The sequence below is a fragment of the Bombina bombina genome, chromosome 4 (assembly GCF_027579735.1).
Source record: "Bombina bombina isolate aBomBom1 chromosome 4, aBomBom1.pri, whole genome shotgun sequence".
Taxonomy (NCBI): Eukaryota; Metazoa; Chordata; class Amphibia; order Anura; family Bombinatoridae; genus Bombina; species Bombina bombina.
Genome location: NC_069502.1, coordinates 889,079,062 through 889,099,282, shown reverse-complemented (window position 1 = coordinate 889,099,282; position 20,221 = coordinate 889,079,062). Strand labels below are relative to the sequence as shown.

The 20,221-nt window shown below is 40.3% G+C and overlaps 1 protein-coding gene across 2 annotated transcripts in view; it reads left to right on the top strand.

The window, feature by feature from the left end:
* ZBTB2 (zinc finger and BTB domain containing 2) overlaps positions 1-3,771 on the top strand; it is a 42,243-nt gene extending 38,472 nt beyond the window's left edge. For both annotated transcript variants that reach the window (XM_053711798.1, XM_053711797.1), the window contains one exon: positions 350-3,771. In XM_053711798.1, coding sequence (XP_053567773.1) covers positions 350-1,715 — 1,366 coding nt within the window. In that variant the 3' untranslated portion in view covers positions 1,716-3,771. The remainder of the gene's footprint in view (positions 1-349) is intronic.
* Positions 3,772-20,221: the final 16,450 nt, after the last annotated feature.

The window sequence follows — 20,221 nt, the reverse complement described above, 5'->3', positions numbered from 1 at the left end:
TGTGTGCTGTTAAGTAAACTGTATTTTATAGTAGATGTTGACATTTATATGAAACTTACAAACCAGCAAGAATATTGAGAAGCTAAGCACATTTTTTAGGAACAAGTTAGTAATTTATATATACAATGTGCCAAACATATCAAAAGGTTCGAGCCAGAAAAAACTTTTTTTTTTCTTTTTTTAATTTGAACCTCGGCTCCTCCTTTTTACAAACCATGTCTTCGTTTAAAACCTAATGTTAAAAAGTTTGTGAAACAAACGAGCTTCTGAAGCTTATGTATTTAAAAGATTTCTACTTTATCGAAATATCTTGTAGATATTCATATGCATTTTATTTGTTTATTTTCAGTGAATGTGTTCGCTTGAAGTCAACAGACATTCAGCCAGACATCTTTAGTTATCTTTTACACCTGATGTACACTGGAAAAATGGCACCTCAGCTGATTGATCCCGTAAGGCTAGAGCAAGGAATAAAGTTTTTACATGCATATCCTTTGATCCAGGAAGCCAGCCTAGCAAGTCATGGTGGGTTTTCTCACCCGGATCAAGTTTTTCCACTTGCCTCTTCTCTTTATGGAATTCAAATTGCAGATCACCAGATAAGGCCCCCAGCAAAAGTTGCTGCTGAAAAGGCAAACCGTGACACTCGGCCTCAGACATCCAGACTGAGTCAGGATCCTGCAACAGAGAATGTGCAGATAACTCAACTTCCATCTGCATTGCCTCAAGCTAACAGGACAAATTTAACCTTTTCTGAGCCTGTTCATACTCCCTTATCTCCTGAGCCAACTTCATCAGTTTTACCTGCAGCTTCTTCTCTAGAGGAAAATAGCATGGAGGAATCACAGAGTGAAGAACAGAACACATCACTGACAATCGCCCATGTCAAGCCAAGCATTATGAAGAGGAATGGGAGCTTCCCCAAGTACTATGCTTGCCATTTGTGTGGGAGACGGTTTAATCTGAGAAGTAGCTTGCGAGAACACCTTCAGCTCCACACTGGAATTCCATTTAGTGTCACTAGTGGGCAGACTGACACCAGCATCTCCCCTTCCTTCTGCAACAATGGATCTGAGTTAGGAAAAGATGTGATGGAGACAACAGAGGCTGGCATTATCAGTGACAGTGACATGCCACAGATCTCTGACTCTCCGATTATTGATGGACAGCAACAAGCGGAAACACCACCCCCTACAGACATTGCCGATATTGATAATCTAGAGCAGGCTGACCAAGAGCGAGAGGTCAAACGCCGTAAATATGAGTGCACCATCTGTGGGCGTAAGTTTATCCAAAAGAGCCACTGGAGAGAACATATGTATATCCATACTGGAAAGCCATTCAAGTGCAGCACCTGCGATAAGAGTTTCTGTAGGGCAAACCAGGCTGCCCGTCATGTGTGTCTTAAGAGTTCTGATACTTACACAGTGGTGGATAAGCAGACTCTTGAGCTGTGCTCATTCGATGAAGGCAGCCAAATGGACAACATGCTAGTTCAGACGAATAAACGTTACAAGTGCAACCTGTGCGACAAAACATTCTCAACACCCAATGAGGTTGTTAAACATACATGCCAAGCTCAAAACTCTGATGTCTTTGCTCTGGAAGAGGAAGGGAAGTCTATCCTCTTGAGCAGTGGGGACTCTGAAACTGCAGACAATGAGCACTCTATGTTAACCTCTATCAAAAAAGAGCAAGAAACTGTATTAGATTAACTTTGATGCTATGTATTTTTCATTACCTGCTACGTACATTTTTCCTTTTTTTAAAAAAAAAAAAACAAAAACTAGAAAGTCTGTAATTTTGATCTCTTCCGTCCCTCTGCTTTTTTTCAGCAGCATAGCTTTGGACTATAGTGACTTTCCCACAAAAACAAACCTGTTTTGTCTTGGATAACATTTTCTGTATTTGAGAACTCACATTTCCATTTTTTTTGTTAGCTTTGTCTTAGGGAACTGGAAAAGATGAGAACACCTCCATTCTGACAAAAGAACTACTGAGATTTATTAGATTAAACTTACTTGTTCATGGAAAACGTGATGAATTTGTGTATAATGGTGGAAATGAATTTTGTGGAAGAGACATTTTAATAAATTTAAATGCATACATACTTTAATATATCATGATTATTTTCATCAAGGCACAGGTCATGTTGGAAGGATGTCTTGCATTCTTAACAATATACAAGTGGCTGATCATAGATTACTAAAAAAAAATACATAATTTTGTTACTATGGGTCTGGAGCTTTTCGTTTAATTCTGTAGAGCTAGGAAATCCTGACTTTTCGGAAGAAATAACTATGCAGCTGTATGAACTAATATTTAGATGTTAGTTTTGCCTTTTTTTTTGTTTCTCAAAGGGTTTAATGCAACACCTTTCCAAAGGCTCCTGTCTTAAACAAATGTCTATTTTAATTTCTTGTTGGAAGTAAAAATCTCCATTAAAAATGCATTACTATGTCTTCAATGTCAGAAGACAAAATAATGTGCCACAGGTTTTTAAAATACTAGGATCAAATGTGCTGGTTCGGAATCGGGGCACTATTTATAAATATATTATTTGAAAAGTCTCAGCTATAGCTTGCTGGAATAAGACCATAACATTTCGAAGATGTATTTAACATATTTTCATGTATAAAACTATGTAACACCCAGCAGTTCTTGCTAATGCATTGGTACTGAACTCCAAGGTTGATAACTATAAACATAGGTTGTTTTTGCAGGGCTATCTAAATATCTGTTTGGTTTAAATGCATTAATGAGTCATCTTTTCCATCTTCTAGTTAAAGCTTCAAATAAAGACACTAACCCAGCAGTATACATTAGGTTTACCTCCATTAATGAGAATTGTTAGCTTTTCGTATTGAGGTTAAAACGATTTGTTCTTTATTTATTCTTTGTTCAGTATTTCAGAAAGATTCATATTTTTTTTTATGATCAACTCCATAATCAATACCCCTCCCCCCCCCTAAAAATAGTCCTCTTTAGTATCATTACCAGTAGATATATATTTCTATTGTAAAACGTGTTAATTTAGCACCATCTTGTTGTTCATTGATATGCTGCATGGGGTATGTTAAAACGATGTACCTTACATTATTTTGTGGGATAATGAAATTTTGCATAGCTACCTGCCGTGCCTTAATGTTCTTCCAGCTAGACATGCCCAATAGACTCTTTTCTAACCACTTAAAGCCCTTATCTGAATTTATTATTTTCTTAGCTTGTTCCTTTGTTACATATGAGCCATTTCTTTCTTAATCACATTGTAATTTTGTGTATCCCAACATTTGTTTGCAAATGTGCCAATAAATAAAACCATATATTTGTCTAAAATTCTTTTTTTTTTTTTTTATACAAACAATTTGTTTTTGTTTATACATTCATTTCTTAAACCCATTCTAGTTACTAATCCCAGAGAGAGTGAAAATGTTCAGAATATTAAATGCGGGTTGTAAAATGACCTCTGTTGTGAATTCTTAGGAGCTTCTTTAGAACTGTTGCAGATTTGTTTCTGAAATAGCTGTTGCTTTTATTTTCGCTACAAGCGCTCACAGTGATGAGATGTAGATTTGTTTCCTCTCATTATTTGGCATTTCATCTTTAACAATATTCATTTATACATGGAACTTTATTTGATTTTTTTGAATTTTTTTTTAATGCAGCAGTTGTAGGAAATATGCTTCAATTAACCTGTTGCTTAATATCCATTGTCACATATATTAACTTTATTTTCTTCAAAATAAAAGCAAACTTTTTTTGATAAAACAACATTTTTTGTCATTTGTTTTGATGATATTTTCTTTCTCTATCTTTTGATTGGCTAAGAAAATTTGTTTATTAAAGGTAATCACTGGTCATTAATGGGAAGCTATTAACCATTTAAAGATACTATATATATATATATATATATATATATATATATATATATACTGTGTGTATATATATATATATATATATATATATATATATAAAAATTACGATGTCTTCCTTTGTGTCCCTCTCCGCCAGTAAATGAAAGCCAGTTGTCTTTAAAGGGACAGTCTACGCTAGAATGTTTATTGTTTAAAAAAGATAGTTAATCCCTTTATTACCCATTCCCCAGTTTTGCATAACCGACAGTTATATTAATATGCGTTTTAACTCTGTGATTACCTTGTATCTAAGCCTCTGCAGACTGCCCCCTTAATTCAGTTCTTTTGACAGACTAGCCAATTATTGCTGACTCCTTGGTAACTCCACGGGCATGAGCACAATGTTATCTAAATGGCACACATGAACTAATGACCTCTAGCTGTGAAAACTGTCAAAATGCATTAAAATAAGAGGCTGCCTTCAAGGGCTTAGAAATTAGCATATGAGCCTACCTAGGATTAGCATTCAACTAAGAATACCAAGAGAACAAAGCAAATTGATGATAAAAAATAAATTGGAAAGTTGTTTTAAATTATGTTCCCCATCTAAATCATGAAAGTTTAATTCTGACTATACTGTCCCTTTAATTTAAAACTAATGTTGTAGTATTACTTTTGTATTTTTTTTATAACGTTTGTGGGAAATTAAAGCTCTTGATTCCTTTGCTGCATAATAAGGTTCATTAAGATTGACATCTAAATGCTCCAAAAGTGTGTTTGGCCCCTATTTAACAAAGGTCTGTCGGACCTGATCCAACAGTGTGGATCAGGTCCGACAGACCTCGCTGAATGCGGAGTGCAATACGCTCTCCGTATTCAGCATTGCACCAGCAGCTCTTGTGAACTGCTGGTGCAATGCCGCCCCCTGCAGATTCTCGGCAATCGGCCGCCAGCAGGGGGGGGTGTCAATCAACCCGATCGTACTCGATCGGGTTGAATTGTGGCGATGTTTGTCCCCCTGCTCAGAGCTAGCGGACAGGTTATGGAGCAGCGTTCTTTAGACCGCTGCTTCATAACTGGTGTTTCTGGAGAGCCTGCAGGCTCGCCAGAAACACGGGCCCTCAAGCATCCGGAGCTTGATAAATGGGCCCCTATGTCTCTGTTAACTCTGTTCACCATCATGTGCCACATGTTAAATGGACATGAACCCCAAACATTTTCTTTCATGATTCAGACAGAACATAATTTTAAACAACTTTCCAATTTACTGCTATTATCAAATTTTCTTAGTTTTCTTGTTATAACAATGTTATATATTAGCAAGAGCAGTGTATGCCAGCACCTGTCATGTACTGCTCCAGCCATGTGCCTCTTCAACAAGGAATAGAATGAGAACAAAGCAAAAGTGATAATAGAAGTTAATTGGAAATTTGCTTAGCATTGTATTCTCTATCTGAATCATTAAGGCAAAACAGAAAATTATACTGTTTAATAATACTGGGGGGGTTCTATAAAAATGAGAGCATTCAATGATAAATAGTGACTGAAGGGTGTTTCTACTAAGTGTGTAATGTAGAGAAGTACAGAGTAAAGATTTGTATTTGAAAGGGACAGTAAACACCTTAAAATTACAAGACCTTTCTTTTGTGCTGCTATAGAAGAATATCGGTTAAGCCTTAAAGGGACATTAAACTGCTGTTTACAACTACAAAAGAATAGTAACTACTCACTATGTTATTGCATGTCATACTGTTCCTGCAGCTCTTTTCTTTTTAATGACACAATGAGTCCACGGATCATCTTAATTACTAATGGGATATTCACCTTCTGGTCACCAGGAGGCGGCAAAGAGCACCACAGCAAAGCTGTTAAATATCACCTCCCTTCACTCACAATCCAGTCATTCTCTTTGCCTACGTTAGTGATAGGAAGTGGTAAAGTGAGGTGTTAGAATAGATTCTTCAATCACGATTTATTATTTTTAAAGCAATACAAGATTGTTCTGCTTTGTCCTAGGATGTAGCCGTAGTCCATATCAGTCTCTTCAGTAGAGCATTGGTGGCTTTAGAGCAATGGAAACTTGCGCCTCCCATTTATGAATGCTGCCCTAAATCAGAATACCTGAGGAATATTTAATCAGGAATTTCTTTCTTGCACAGGCCCATGTGGGGGAGAGGACCTCTCAAGCCTTTGAATCTGCCTTGCTGACATTTGAGGTAAGTGCTTCTTTAATTTTTTCTGGGGCTAAGACAAATAATGGACTCTCGGAAAAAAAGGGAGCACTCCAATATATATAACACATAATATAGGTGACACACATGAGATTCACTTTATTATGGGACAGCTCTAAGCAGGCACTGGGTGGCAGTTGGCTTGGTGTTATTTTTTTCTAGTCTCTATAATGTCGGGAGACTCAGTTGTTATTTACAACTCCCACGATGGGCGGGTCCTTCTGTTTGCGCGCCTTTTGTATTGCGCTTCTTAGTCTTTCAGTCAGCGACAAGTTAGACAGAAGATTACAGTCTCTCCCTAGAAGCGCATGTTTTTAAGCCAAAACAAGCACTTCTAGGACCGGAAAGCAGCGGTTTTGTTCCCCTACTGTATCCGGACTGTTTCCTCCTTCTAAGAGGGAATTTCCGATATTGCAGTCAGGTAGGCACCTCAGCAGAGGTGTAGGGGTGTACATTTATTGTATTTAGTTCAAAGCAGTACGTTTTTACATTCAAGAGTAAAAAAGTTACATGTTTAAATTTAAAGTGACAGTAACGTTTTTTTCACTTAAAAATTTTTAATGCAAATTTTAAGGTTTTTATTTGATAATTGTTTGCTTGTGCTCTTTGTGTTTGGATGCCTATGTGGAATCACCAATCCCTTTCTGTCCCTCATGTATTGAGAGGACTTTAAGCTATAAAGAAAAAAAAAATTCTGAGCCAACTTCATCTAAAGCGGATGTTGTCCAAGAGTCTAATGATGAGGTACAATATATGCCACAGCTTTCTCCTCAAGCGTCCCAAATTTTACCGCCCTCACAAGCAGTGCCCTGCGCCTCCTCTAGCTCCCGCTGGAGTTACTTTAAGGGACATTGCATCTCTCATGTCTTCTACAATTTCTGATGCGTTGTCTGCTTTCCCAATTTTGCAGGCAAAGCATAAGAGGAAAATCAGACATTCAGTAAGCGAGGTTTCAATTGTTGCGATTTTGGAGGTTCTCTCTCAGAAGCCTGAGGAGGAGGATACCGTTGTAGTATCTGAAGGTGAAATTTAAGATTCAGAGAGTGTAATTCCTCTTGCTGATACTGAGGTTGTATCTTTTAGGTTTAAGCTAGAGCACCTCCGTCTATTGCTTAAGGTGGTTTTAGCTACTTTAGACGACAGTGACTCCACGGTAGTTGTTCCTAAGAATTCCAGTAAGCTGAAAAAATATTTCGAGGTTCCTTCCTCGACAGATGTGTTTCCGGTCCCTGACCGAGCTTCTGAGATCATTGCTAAGGAGTGGGAGAGACCGGGTATACCTTTTTCTCCATCTCCTATTTTTAAAAAGATGTTTCCCATAGCCAATTCTATCAAGGAGGCTTGGCAAACAGTGCCCAAGGTGGAAGGGGCCATTTCTACCTTAGCTAAGAGAACTACTATTCCCATAGAGGATAGTTGTGCCTTCAAATATCCTATGGACAAGAAATTAGAGGGTTTACTCAAAAAGATGTATGTACACCAGGGCCTGAAATGGCAGCCTGCTGTGTGCATTGCTACCATCACTAGTGCGGCGGCATATTGATTCGATGCACTGTCTGATGCTATCAGGACAGAAACTTCTTTGGATGAAATCCAAGATAGGATAAAAGCTCTTAAACTAGCTAATTCCTTTATTACGGATGCTTCCCTTCAAGTTATCAAACTGGGAGCAAAGATTTCGGGTTTCTCTATCCTAGCTCGCAGAGCCTTATGGTTAAAACCTTGGTCTGCGGATGTGTCCTCTAAGTCTAAGCTTCTAGCTATCCCTTACAAGGGAAAGACCTTGTTTGGTCCTGGCTTGACTGAAATTATCTCTGATATCGCAGGAGGTAAGTCATCTTCCTCAAGATAAGAGAAACAAACAAAAGGGACGACAAAGTCATTTTCGTTCCTTTCGAAATTGCAAAGGAAATTCTTCCCCTCCCGCCTCCAAACAGGAACAGTCCAAACCTGCATGGAGACCCAATCAGTCTTGGAATAAGGGAAAACAATCCAAGAAGCCTGCCATTGATTTAAAGACAGCATGAAGGTCATGCCCCCAATCCGAGACCGGATCTTGTAGGGGGCAGACTTTCCTTCTTCGCTCAGGCTTGGGTTCGAGATATTCAGGATCCCTGGGCAATAGAAATTGTGTCCCAGGGATACAAATTGGAGTTCAAAAGTTTTCCTCCCATAGGTTTTTGCTTTCAAAATTATCTGCAGACCAGACAAAATGAGAGGAGTTCTTATGCTGTGTAAAAGACCTATCCAATCTGGGAGTGATTATTCCAGTTCCAATACAGGAACAGGGTCAGGGTTTTTATTCCAATCTGTTTGTGGTTCCCAAAAAAGAGGGAACCTTCAGACCAATTTTAGATCTCAAGAGTCTAAACAAATTTCTCAGAGTACTGTCCTTCAAATGGAAACTATTCGTTCCATTCTTCCTTTGATCCAAGAGGGTCAATTTATGACAACAGTGGATTTAAAGGACACGTACCTGCATGTTCCCATTCACAAGAATCATCACAAGTTCCTAAGATTTGCCTTTCTGGACAAACACTTCCAGTTTGTGGCTCTTCCTTTTGGATTGCCACTGCTCCCAGAATTTTCACAAAGGTTCTGGGATTGCTGTTGGTGGTGCTTCGGTTATGGGGCATTGCAGTGGCGCCCTATCTGGATGATATTCTAGTCCAGGCGCCATCATTACATCAAGCAAGACGGATATGGTGCTATCCTTCCTGCGATCTCACAGGTGGAAGGTAAATTTGGAAAAGAGTTCCCTAGTCCCAAATACAAGGGTAACTTTCTTGGGAACCATAATAGATTCCCTATCAATGAAGATTTTTCTGACAGAAGTCAGGAAATCAAAGATTAACAATTCTTGTCTAGTACTTCAGTCCACCCCTCAGCCATCAGTGGCTCAGTGTATGGAAGTAATCGGGTTGATGGTAGCGGCAATGGACATCATCCCGTTTGCTCGGTTCCATCTCAGACCTTTGCAGTTAAGCATGCTCAGGCAATGGAACGGAGATTATACCATTTTGTCTCCTCGAATACTACTGAGGCAGGAGACAAGGGATTCTCTTTGATGGTGGTTGTCTCTGGATCATCTCTCCCAGGGAACCTGCTTCCGCAGAACATCCTGGGTGATCGTGACAACAGATGCCAGCCTTCTGGGATGGGGAGCAGTCTGGGGCTCCCTTAAGGCTCAGGGAGTTTGGACTCAGTCAGAGTCTGTTCTTCCTATAAATATTCTAGAGCTGAGAGCAATATTCAATGCTCTCCTGGCTTGGCCCCAGTTAGCCTCGGTCCAGTTTATCAAGTTCCATTCGGACAACATAATTTCAGTGGCTTACATCAATCATCAGGGAGGAACGAGAAGTTCCTTAGCGATGACAGAGGTAACCAAAATAATTCAGTGGGCGGAGGCCCATTCTTGCTGCCTGTCGGCGATCCACATCCCAGGGGTCGACAACTGGGAGGTGGACTTTCTGAGCAGACTTTCCATCCAGGGGAGTGGGAACTCCATCCGGAAGTGTTTTCCAGCCTGATTCTCAAGTGGGGCCAGCCGGGATTAGATCTCATGGCATCCCGACAGAATGCCAAGCTTCCGAGATACGGATCGAGGTCCAGGGACCCCCAGGCGGAAATGATAGATGCCTTGGCGGTTCCTTGGACCTTCAGTCTAGCATACCTATTTCCTCCATTTGCTCTTCTGTCTCGAGTCATTGCTCGAATAAAGCAGGAGAGGGCATCAGTGATTCTAATTGCTCCGGCCTGGCCTCGCAGGATTTGGTATGCAGATCTGGTGGACATGTCATCTCTGCCACCTTGGAGACTTCCATTGAGGAAGGACCTTCTAATTCAAGGCCCCTTCCTTCATCCAAATCTAGTTTCTCTGAAGCTGACTGCTTGGAGATTGAACGCCTAATTTTATCCAAACAGGACTTTTCTAAATCGGTCATTGAGACCATAATTCAGGCTCGTAAGCCGGTAACTAGAAAGATTTACCATAAGATATGGCGTAAATATCTATATTGGTGTGAGTCCAAAGGCTACTCATGGAGTAGAGTTAGGATTCCTAGGCCTAGATTTGGAGTTTGGCGGTAGATGGGCTGTTAACGCTACGCTGGCTTTTTTCTGGCCGCACCATAAAATTAACTCTGGTATCGAGAGTTCAAAAAAATGCTGCGTTAGGCTCCAAAAAAGGAGCGTAGAGCATTTTTACCGCAAATGCAACTCTCGATACCAGAGTTGCTTACGGACGCGGCCAGCCTCAAAAACGTGCTCGTGCACGATTCTCCCATAGGAAACAATGGGGCTGTTTGAGCTGAAAAAAAACCTAACACCTGCAAAAAAGCAGCATTCAGCTCCTAACGCAGCCCCATTGTTTCCTATGGGGAAACACTTCCTACGTCTGCACCTAACACCCTAACATGTACCCCGAGTCTAAACACCCCTAACCTTACACTTATTAACCCCTAATCTGCCGCCCCCGCTATCGCTGACCCCTGCATTATATTATTAACCCCTAATCTTCCGCTCCGTAAACCGCCGCTACTTACATTATCCCTATGTACCCCTAATCTGCTGCCCCTAACCCCGCCGACCCCTATATTATATTTACCCCTAAACTGCCCCCCACAACGTCGCCGCCAGCTACTTACAATAATTAACCCCTAATCTGCCGACCGCAAAGCGCCGCCACCTACGTTATCCTTATGTACCCCTAATCTGCTGCCCCTAACACCGCCGACCCCTATATTATATTTATTAACCCCTAATCTGCCCCCCTCAACATCGCCGACACCTGCCTACACTTATTAACCCCTAATCTGCCGAGCGGACCTGAGCGCTACTATAATAAAGTTATTAACCCCTAATCCGCCTCACTAACCCTATCATAAATAGTATTAACCCCTAATCTGCCGAGCGGACCTGAGCGCTACTATAATAAAGTTATTAACCCCTAATCCGCCTCACTAACCCTATCATAAATAGTATTAACCCCTAATCTGCCCTCCCTAACATCGCCGACACCTAACTTCAATTATTAACCCCTAATCTGCCGACCGGAGCTCACCGCTATTCTAATAAATGTATTAACCCCTAAAGCTAAGTCTAACCCTAATACTAACACCCCCCTAAATTAAATATAATTTAAATCTAACGAAATTAATTATCTCTTATTAAATAAATTATTCCTATTTAAAGCTAAATACTTACCTGTAAAATAAATCCTAATATAGCTACACTATAAATTATAATTATATTGTAGCTATTTTAGGATTAATATTTATTTTACAGGCAACTTTGTAATTATTTTAACCAGGTACAATAGCTATTAAATAGTTAAGAACTATTTAATAGTTACCTAGTTAAAATAATAACAAAATTACCTGTAAAATAAGTCCTAACCTAAGTTATAATTAAACCTAACACTACCCTATCAATAAATTAATTAAATAAAATACCTACAATTAACCTAACACTACACTATCAATAAATAAATTAAATACAATTTCTACAAATAACTACAATTACATAAACTAACTAAAGTACAAAAAATAAAAAATAACTAAGTTACAAAAAATAAAAAAATATTTACAAACATAAGAAAAATATTACAACAATTTTAAACTAATTACACCTACTCTAAGCCCCCTAATAAAATAACAAAGACCCCCAAAATAAAAAAATGCCCTACCCTATTCTAAATTAATAAATTTAAAAGCTCTTTTACCTTACCAGCCCTGAACAGGGCCCTTTGCGGGGCATGCCCCAAGAAGTTCAGCTCTTTTGCCTGTAAAAAAAAACATACAATACCCCCCCCCAACATTACAACCCACCACCCACATACCCCTAATCTAACCCAAACCCCCCTTAAATAAACCTAACACTAAGCCCCTGAAGATCATCCTACCTTGTCTTCACCATACCAGGTTCACCGATCGGTCCAGAAGAGCTCCTCCGATGTCCTGATCCAAGCCCAAGCGGGGGGCTGAAGAGGTCCATGATCCGGCTGAAGTCTTCATCCAAGCGGGCCAGAAGAGGTCTTCCATCCAATTGAAGTCTTCATCCAAGCGGCATCCATCCGGAGCGAAGCGGCAGCATCCTGAAGACCTCCACCGTGGAACATCCATCCTGGCCAACGATTGAACGACGAATGACGGTTCCTTTAAATGATGTCATCCAAGATGGCGTCCCTCGAATTCCGATTGGCTGATAGGATTCTATCAGCCAATCGGAATTAAGGTAGGAATATTCTGATTGGCTGATGGAATCAGCCAATCAGAATCAAGTTCAATCCGATTGGCTGATCCAATCAGCCAATCATATTGAGCTCGCATTCTATTGGCTGATCGGAACAGCCAATAGAATGTGAGCTCAATCTGATTGGCTGATCGGATCAGCCAATCGGATTGAACTTGATTCTGATTGGCTGATTCCATCAGCCAATCAGAATATTCCTACCTTAATTCCGATTGGCTGATAGAATCCTATCAGCCAATCGGAATTCGAGGGACGCCATCTTGGGTGACATCATTTAAAGGAACCGTCATTCGTCGTTCAGTCGTCGGCCAGGATGGATGTTCCGCGGTGGAGGTCTTCAGGATGCTGCCGCTTCGCTCCGGATGGATGCCGCTTGGATGAAGACTTCAATCGGATGGAAGACCTCTTCTGGCCCGCTTGGATGAAGACTTCAGCCGGATCATGGACCTCTTCAGCCCCCCGCTTGGGCTTGGATCAGGACATCGGAGGAGCTCTTCTGGACCGATCGGTGAACCTGGTATGGTGAAGACAAGGTAGGATGATCTTCAGGGGCTTAGTGTTAGGTTTATTTAAGGGGGGTTTGGGTTAGATTGGGGGTATGTGGGTGGTGGGTTGTAATGTTGGGGGGGGGTATTGTATGTTTTTTTTTACAGGCAAAAGAGCTGAATTTCTTGGGGCATGCCCCGCAAAGGGCCCTGTTCAGGGCTGGTAAGGTAAAAGAGCTTTTAAATTTATTAATTTAGAATAGGGTAGGGCATTTTTTTATTTTGGGGGTCTTTGTTATTTTATTAGGGGGCTAAGAGTAGGTGTAATTAGTTTAAAATTGTTGTAATATTTTTCTTATGTTTGTAAATATTTTTTTATTTTTTGTAACTTAGTTATTTTTTATTTTTTGTACTTTAGTTAGTTTATGTAATTGTAGTTATTTGTAGAAATTGTATTTAATTTATTTATTGATAGTGTAGTGTTAGGTTTTATTGTAGGTAATTGTAGGTATTTTATTTAATTAATTTATTGATAGGGTAGTGTTAGGTTTAATTATAACTTAGGTTAGGACTTATTTTACAGGTAATTTTGTTATTATTTTAACTAGGTAACTATTAAATAGTTCTTAACTATTTAATAGCTATTGTACCTGGTTAAAATAATTACAAAGTTGCCTGTAAAATAAATATTAATCCTAAAATAGCTACAATATAATTATAATTTATAGTGTAGCTATATTAGGATTAATTTTACAGGTAAGTATTTAGCTTTAAATAGGAATAATTTATTTAATAAGAGTTAATTAATTTCGTTAGATTTAAATTATATTTAAGTTAGGGGGGGTGTTAGTGTTAGGGTTAGACTTAGCTTTAGGGGTTAATCCATTTATTATAGTAGCGATGAGCTCCGGTCGTCAGATTAGGGGTTAATAATTGAAGTTAGGTGTCGGCGATGTTAGGGAGGGCAGATTAGGGGTTAATACTATTTATTATAGGGTTAGTGAGGCGGATTAGGGGTTAATAACTTTATTATAGTAGCGCTCAGGTCCGCTCGGCAGATTAGGGGTTAATAAGTGTAGGCAGGTGTCGGCGACGTTGAGGGGGGCAGATTAGGGGTTAATAAATATAATATAGGGGTCGGCGGTGTTAGGGGCAGCAGATTAGGGGTACATAAGGATAACGTAGGTGGCGGCGCTTTGCGGTCGGCAGATTAGGGGTTAATTATTGTAAGTAGCTTGCGGCGACGTTGTGGGGGGCAGGTTAGGGGTTAATAAATATAATACAGGGGTCGGCGGGGTTAGGGGCAGCAGATTAGGGGTACATAAGTATAACGTAGGTGGCGGTCGGCAGATTAGGGGTTAAAAAAATGTAATCGAGTGGCGGCGATGTGGGGGGACCTCAGTTTAGGGGTACATAGGTAGTTTATGGGTGTTAGTGTACTTTAGGGTACAGTAGTTAAGAGCTTTATGAACCGGCGTTAGCCCAGAAAGCTCTTAACTCCTGCTTTTTTCCTGCGGCTGGAGTTTTGTCGTTAGAGCTCTAACGCTCACTTCAGAAACGACTCTAAATACCGGAGTTAGGAAGAACCCATTGAAAAGATAGGATACGCAATTGACGGAAGGGGATCTGCGGTATGGAAAAGTCGCGGCTGAAAAGTGAGCGTTAGACCCTATTTTGAGTGACTCCAAATACCGGCGGTAGCCTAAAACCAGCGTTAGGAGCCTCTAACGCTGGTTTTCACGGCTAACGCCGAACTCTAAATCTAGGCCCTAGAATTTTATCTCTTCTCCAAGAGGGTTTGGAGAAAGGATTATCGACAAGTTCCTTAAAGGGTCAAATCTCTGCCTTATCTATTTTGTTACATAAACGTCTGGCAGATGTTTTAGATGTTCAGTCATTTTGTCAGGCCTTGATAAGGATTAGGCCTGTGTTCAGACCATGGAGTCTGAATTTAGTTCTCAACGTTCTTCAACGGCCTCAGTTTGAGCCTATGCATTCCTTAGATGTTGTTATTATCTTGGAAAGTTTTATTTCTTGTTGCTATTTCTTCTGCTCGTAGAGTTTCGGAACTCTCAGCATTGCAGTATGATTCTCCTTACCTTATTTTCCATTCAGATAAGATAGTTTTACGTACTAAATTAGGATTTCTTCCTAAGGTTGTTTCTGATAGGAACATTAATCAGGAGATTGTTGTTCCTTCCTTGTGTCCTAATCCTTCTTCTCAGAAGGAACGGCTTCTGCACAATTTGGACGTGGTTCGTGCTTTAAAGTTTTATTTGCAGGCGACTAAGGATTTTCGTCAGTCTTCTGCTTTGTTTGTGGTTTTCTCAGGAAAACGTAAGGGACAGAAAGCTACGGCTACTTCTCTTTCCTTTTGGCTGAAGAGTATCATCCGTTTTTGCTTATGAGACTGCTGGACAGCAGCCTCCAGAGAGAGTTGCAGCTCATTCCACGAGGGCTGTTGCTTCCTCATGGGCATTCAAAAATGAAGCTTCTGTGGAACAGATTTGCTGCAACTTGGTCCTCTCTTTACACTTTTTCAAAATTCTACAAATTCGACGCTTTTGGGAGAAAAGTTCTTCAAGCAGTGGTGCCTTCCGTTTAGGTTCCCTGTATTGTCTCTCCCGTATTATCTGTGTACTCTACCTTGGGTATTGATTCCCATTAGTAATTAAGATGATCCGTGGACTCATCGTGTCATTAAAAAGAAAACAAAATTTATGCTTACCTGAGAAAATGTATTTCTTTTTTTACACGAGTCCACGGCCCACCCTGTTTTTGTAAGAGACAGGTTGTTGGGTTTATAAACCTCAGACACCTCTGCACCTTATTACTTCCTTTCTCTCCATGACTTTGGTCGAATGACTGGGTTGGGAGTGAAGGGAGGTGATATTTAACAGCTCTGCTGTGGTGCTCTTTGCCGCCTCCTGCTGACCAGGAGGTGAATATCTCATTAGTAATTAAGATTATCCGTGGACTCATCGTATCAAAAAATAAATAAATTTATCAGGTAAGCATAAATTTTGTTTTTAAATCAGTTTCCTGTTTTAATAGCTTAAAGGTGCCAGATACTGAAGCTCCGCCTCTTCATACTGGGCACCGACCATCTTGGAGCTCAGGTATTCTCACAGCCTGTGACATAAGCAATGCACACTCACATACCAGTAATATTGCCCACTTTTTGACAGCTGTATCATTTGCTTGAGCTTAGTGTGCATGATACATCATATGAGCTTTACATTTTTTACACAGCTTTACAGTTACACAAAATATATTAAGAAAAAAAAAAAAACAACCCAATAATATAAAGCAAAGCAGCCACTGCAATAATGTAAAGATCCTGTTCTGTATCATGCACACTAACCTGAGACACAAAAATTTATCAAAAAGTTGACAACCTCATTGATAAATGTGCACTATCTCTGTCACAATATGTAAGAATACCTGTGCTCCAAGATGGCAGCCCCCAGTACAAAAAGGTGGAGCTTCATCATCCGTCAACTTTTGATGGTTAACATAGGAACACGGCTTTAAAGAGAGCAACCGGAGGAGAAGCAATATAGTGAATAGTAACCATTCTAGAACAGTTGTGCCCAGAAGTTTTAATGTCCCTTTAACCCCTTAAGGACCGAGGACGTGCAGGGTACGTCCTCAAAAAAAAATACAGTTAACAACCAAGGATGTACCCTGCACGTCCTCGGTCTGGAAAGCAGCTGGAAGCTATCCTGCTCGCTTCCAGCTGCTTTCCGGTTATTGCAGTGATGCCTCGATAATGAGGCATCCTGTAATAACATTTTTTAGCTATCCGATACAGAGAGAGCCACTCTGTGGCCCTCTCTGCACCGGAATTCGATGGCCGGTATCGTTGGTGGTTGGCGGCCATCGATGTTCCTTGTGATGTGGAGGGAGGCGGGATCGTGGGCGGGGATGGCCGGGGGCGCGCACGTGCATGGGGAGGGAGCTGGTGGGAACTGCTACACTACAGAAAAATTAGTATTAAAAGTGGGAAAAAGGGGGGCAATCGATTGTGGAAAAAAAAGATCAGTCAGGGGGTTGGGGTTGGTCTGTAGGGGGAGCTACACTACAGAAAAAAAAAACGGAAAAAAAAACTAAAACACATTTTTTTTTGCAAACTTTGTACTGGCAGACAGCTGCCAGTACCCAAGATGGCCCCCAACAAGGCAAAGGGGGAGGGTTAGAGAGCTGTTGGGGGGGGGGGGGGGGGGAGATCAGGGAGGTTGGGGGCTAAGGGGGGATCCTACACAGCAGCATATGTAAATATTCTAAAAAAATATATTCAAAGATACCTTTTATTTTAGTACTGGCAGACTTTCTGCCAGTACTTAAGATGGCGGGGACAATTGTGGAGTGGGGGAGGGAAGGGAGCTGTTTGGGAGGGATCAGGGGGTGTGATGAGTCAGGTGGGAGGCTGATCTCTACACTAAAGCTAAAATTAACCCTGCAAGCTCCATACAAACTACCTAATTAACCCCTTCACTGCTAGCCATAATACACGTGTGATGCGCAGCAGCATTTAGCAGCCTTCTAATTACCAAAAAGCAATATCAAAGCCATATATGTCTGCTATTTCTGAACAAAGGGGATCCCAGAGAAGCATTTACAACAATTTGTGCCATAATTGCACAAGCTGTTTGTAAATAATTTCAGTGAGAAACCTAAAATTGTGAAAAATTTAACGTTTTTTTTAATTTGATCGCATTTGGCGGTGAAATAGTGGCATGAAATATACCAAAATGGGCCTAGATCAATACTTTGGGTTGTCTACTACACTACACTAAAGCTAAAATTAACCCTAGAAGCTCCCTACATGCTCCCTAATTAAACCCTTCACTGCTGGGCATAATACACGTGTGGTGCGCAGTGGCATTTAGCAGCCTTCTAATTACCAAAAAGCAAATACAAAGCCATATATGTCTGCTATTTCTGAACAAACGGGATCCCAGAGAAGCATTTACAACCATTTATGCCATAATTGCATAAGTTGTTTGTAAACAATTTCAGTGAGAAACCTAAAGTTTGTGAAAAAGTGAACAATTTTTTTTTATTTGATCGCATTTGGCGGTGAAATGGTGGCATGAAATATACCAAAATGGGCCTAGATCAATACTTTGGGATGTCTTCTAAAAAAAAATATATATATATACATGTCAAGGGATATTCAGGGATTCCTGAAAGATATCAGTGTTCCAATGTAACTAGCGCTAATTTTTAAAAAAAAGTGGTTTGGAAATAGCAAAATAATAGTGCTTCTTGTATTTATTGCCCCATAACTTGCAAAAAAAGCAAAGAAGATGTAAACATTGGGTATTTCTAAACTCAGGACAAAATTTAGAAACTATTTAGCATGGGTGTTTTATGGTGGTTGTAGATGTGTAACAGATTTTGGGGATCAAAGTTTGAAAAAGTGTTTTTTCCCATTTTTTCCTCATATTTTGTATTTTTATATAGCAAATGATGAGATATGATTAAAATAATGAGATCTTTTGAAAGTCCATTTAATGGCGAGAAAAACGGTATATAATATGTGTGGGTACAGTAAATGAGTAAGAGGAAAATTACAGCTAAACACAAACACTGCAGAAATGTAAAAATAGCCTTGGTCCCAGACGGTCAACAAATTGAAAAGTGGTCTGGTCACTAAGGGGTTAATGTTGTTAAAACAAATTAACATTGTCTTACTGCAATTAATTTTTAATAATTTTCAGCAGGGCGGAGGGGTGTATTTTAAGTTCAGAGAATTAGAAATTGCTCAATTTTCTTACATGGAAATGGTGGAAAATAATAGCAAATTAAATGTATTGCAAATTTGTTTATTCATTACTAAACATTTTCTACAAAAATCTGAAGGTGGTTATAAACTTGCTTTTCTCAATCCTATTTCTTAAAGGGACATGAAACCCAAAATGTTTCTTTCATGAGTCAGATAGAGAATACAATTTTAAACAACTTTCCAATTTATTTCTATTATTTAATTTGCTTCCTTCCCTTGTTATCCTTTGCTGAAAGGTTTATCTAGGGAAGCTCAGGGGCAGCAGAGAACATAGGTTCTATCTGTTGATTGGTGGCTGCATATATATTGATTGTGATTGGCTCACCCATGTGTTCAGCTAGAAACCATTAGTGCATTGCTGTTCCTCCAACAAAGTATACCAAGAGAATGAAACAGATTAGATAATAGAAGTAAATTAGAAAGTTGTTTAAAATTGTATTCTCTATCTGAAATTTGTTGGGTTTCATGTCCCTTTAAGTTAACTTGGTTAATATTCTTAAAAGGGCACTGGTGAAGCAGCAATATATGAAGTCCAGATTTATTTTGAATCAATTTTTCACGTTATATAGCGCATGAAGCAGGAGATGATTCTATGTCGAACTAGAAATATCAAAAATACAGAAATGTGTGGCACACTTTTGTGGAGAATATTAGCGAGACCCCTCCTCCTTTAGAGCATTGAAAGAACAGACCATTTGTTATTTTATTATTATCATTATTAACCCCTTAACGACGCATGTCGTACAGGGTACGTCGCACACAACCTGGTCTTAAAAGACCAGCGACGTACCCTGTACGACATTAGGGGTTTAAAGCGGCTGGAAGCGATCCTGCTCGCTTCCAGCCACTTTCCGGTTATTGCAGTGATGCCTCGATATCGAGGCATCCTGCAATAACACCCCTTGGCCATCCGATGCAGAGAGAGCCATTCTGTGGCCCTCTCTGCAGCGGACATCGGTGTCCGGTATCGTTGGTGGGTGAGAGCTGCAGTGGGAGGCGGGTGGGCGGCCATCGATGTTAGCTATGACGTGGAGGGGGCGGGATCGGGGGCGTGACCGTCGGGGGCACGCACGGGAGGGCGGGCGCGTGCACGAGGTGGAAGCGGGTGGGAACGGCTACACTACAGAAATGTAAAAAAATAAGTTAGATAGAGTGGGTGCAAAATAATTTTAAACATACATCTAAGGGATCTGGGTGGGGGTGGGGGGTTGCTCTGGCTGGGGGGAAGCTACACTACAGAAAAAAAAAAAAAGCAGTTTTTTTTTGTAAACTGGGTACTGGCAGACAGCTGCCAGCACCCAAGATGGCTACCAATAAGGTAGAGGGGGAGGGATAGATAGCAATTTGGGGGGGGATCAGGGAGGTTGGGGGCTAAGGGGGATCCTACACAGAAGCATATGTAAATACCTTTTATTTTAGTACTGGCAGACTTTCTGCCAGTGCTTAAGATGGCGGGGACAATTGTGATGTGTCAGGTGGGAGGCTGATCTCTACATTAAAGCTAAAATTAACCCTGCAAGCTCCCTACAAGCTACCTAATTAACCCCTTCACTGCTAGACATAATACACGTGTGATGCTCAGAGATATTTAACGGCCTTCTAATTACC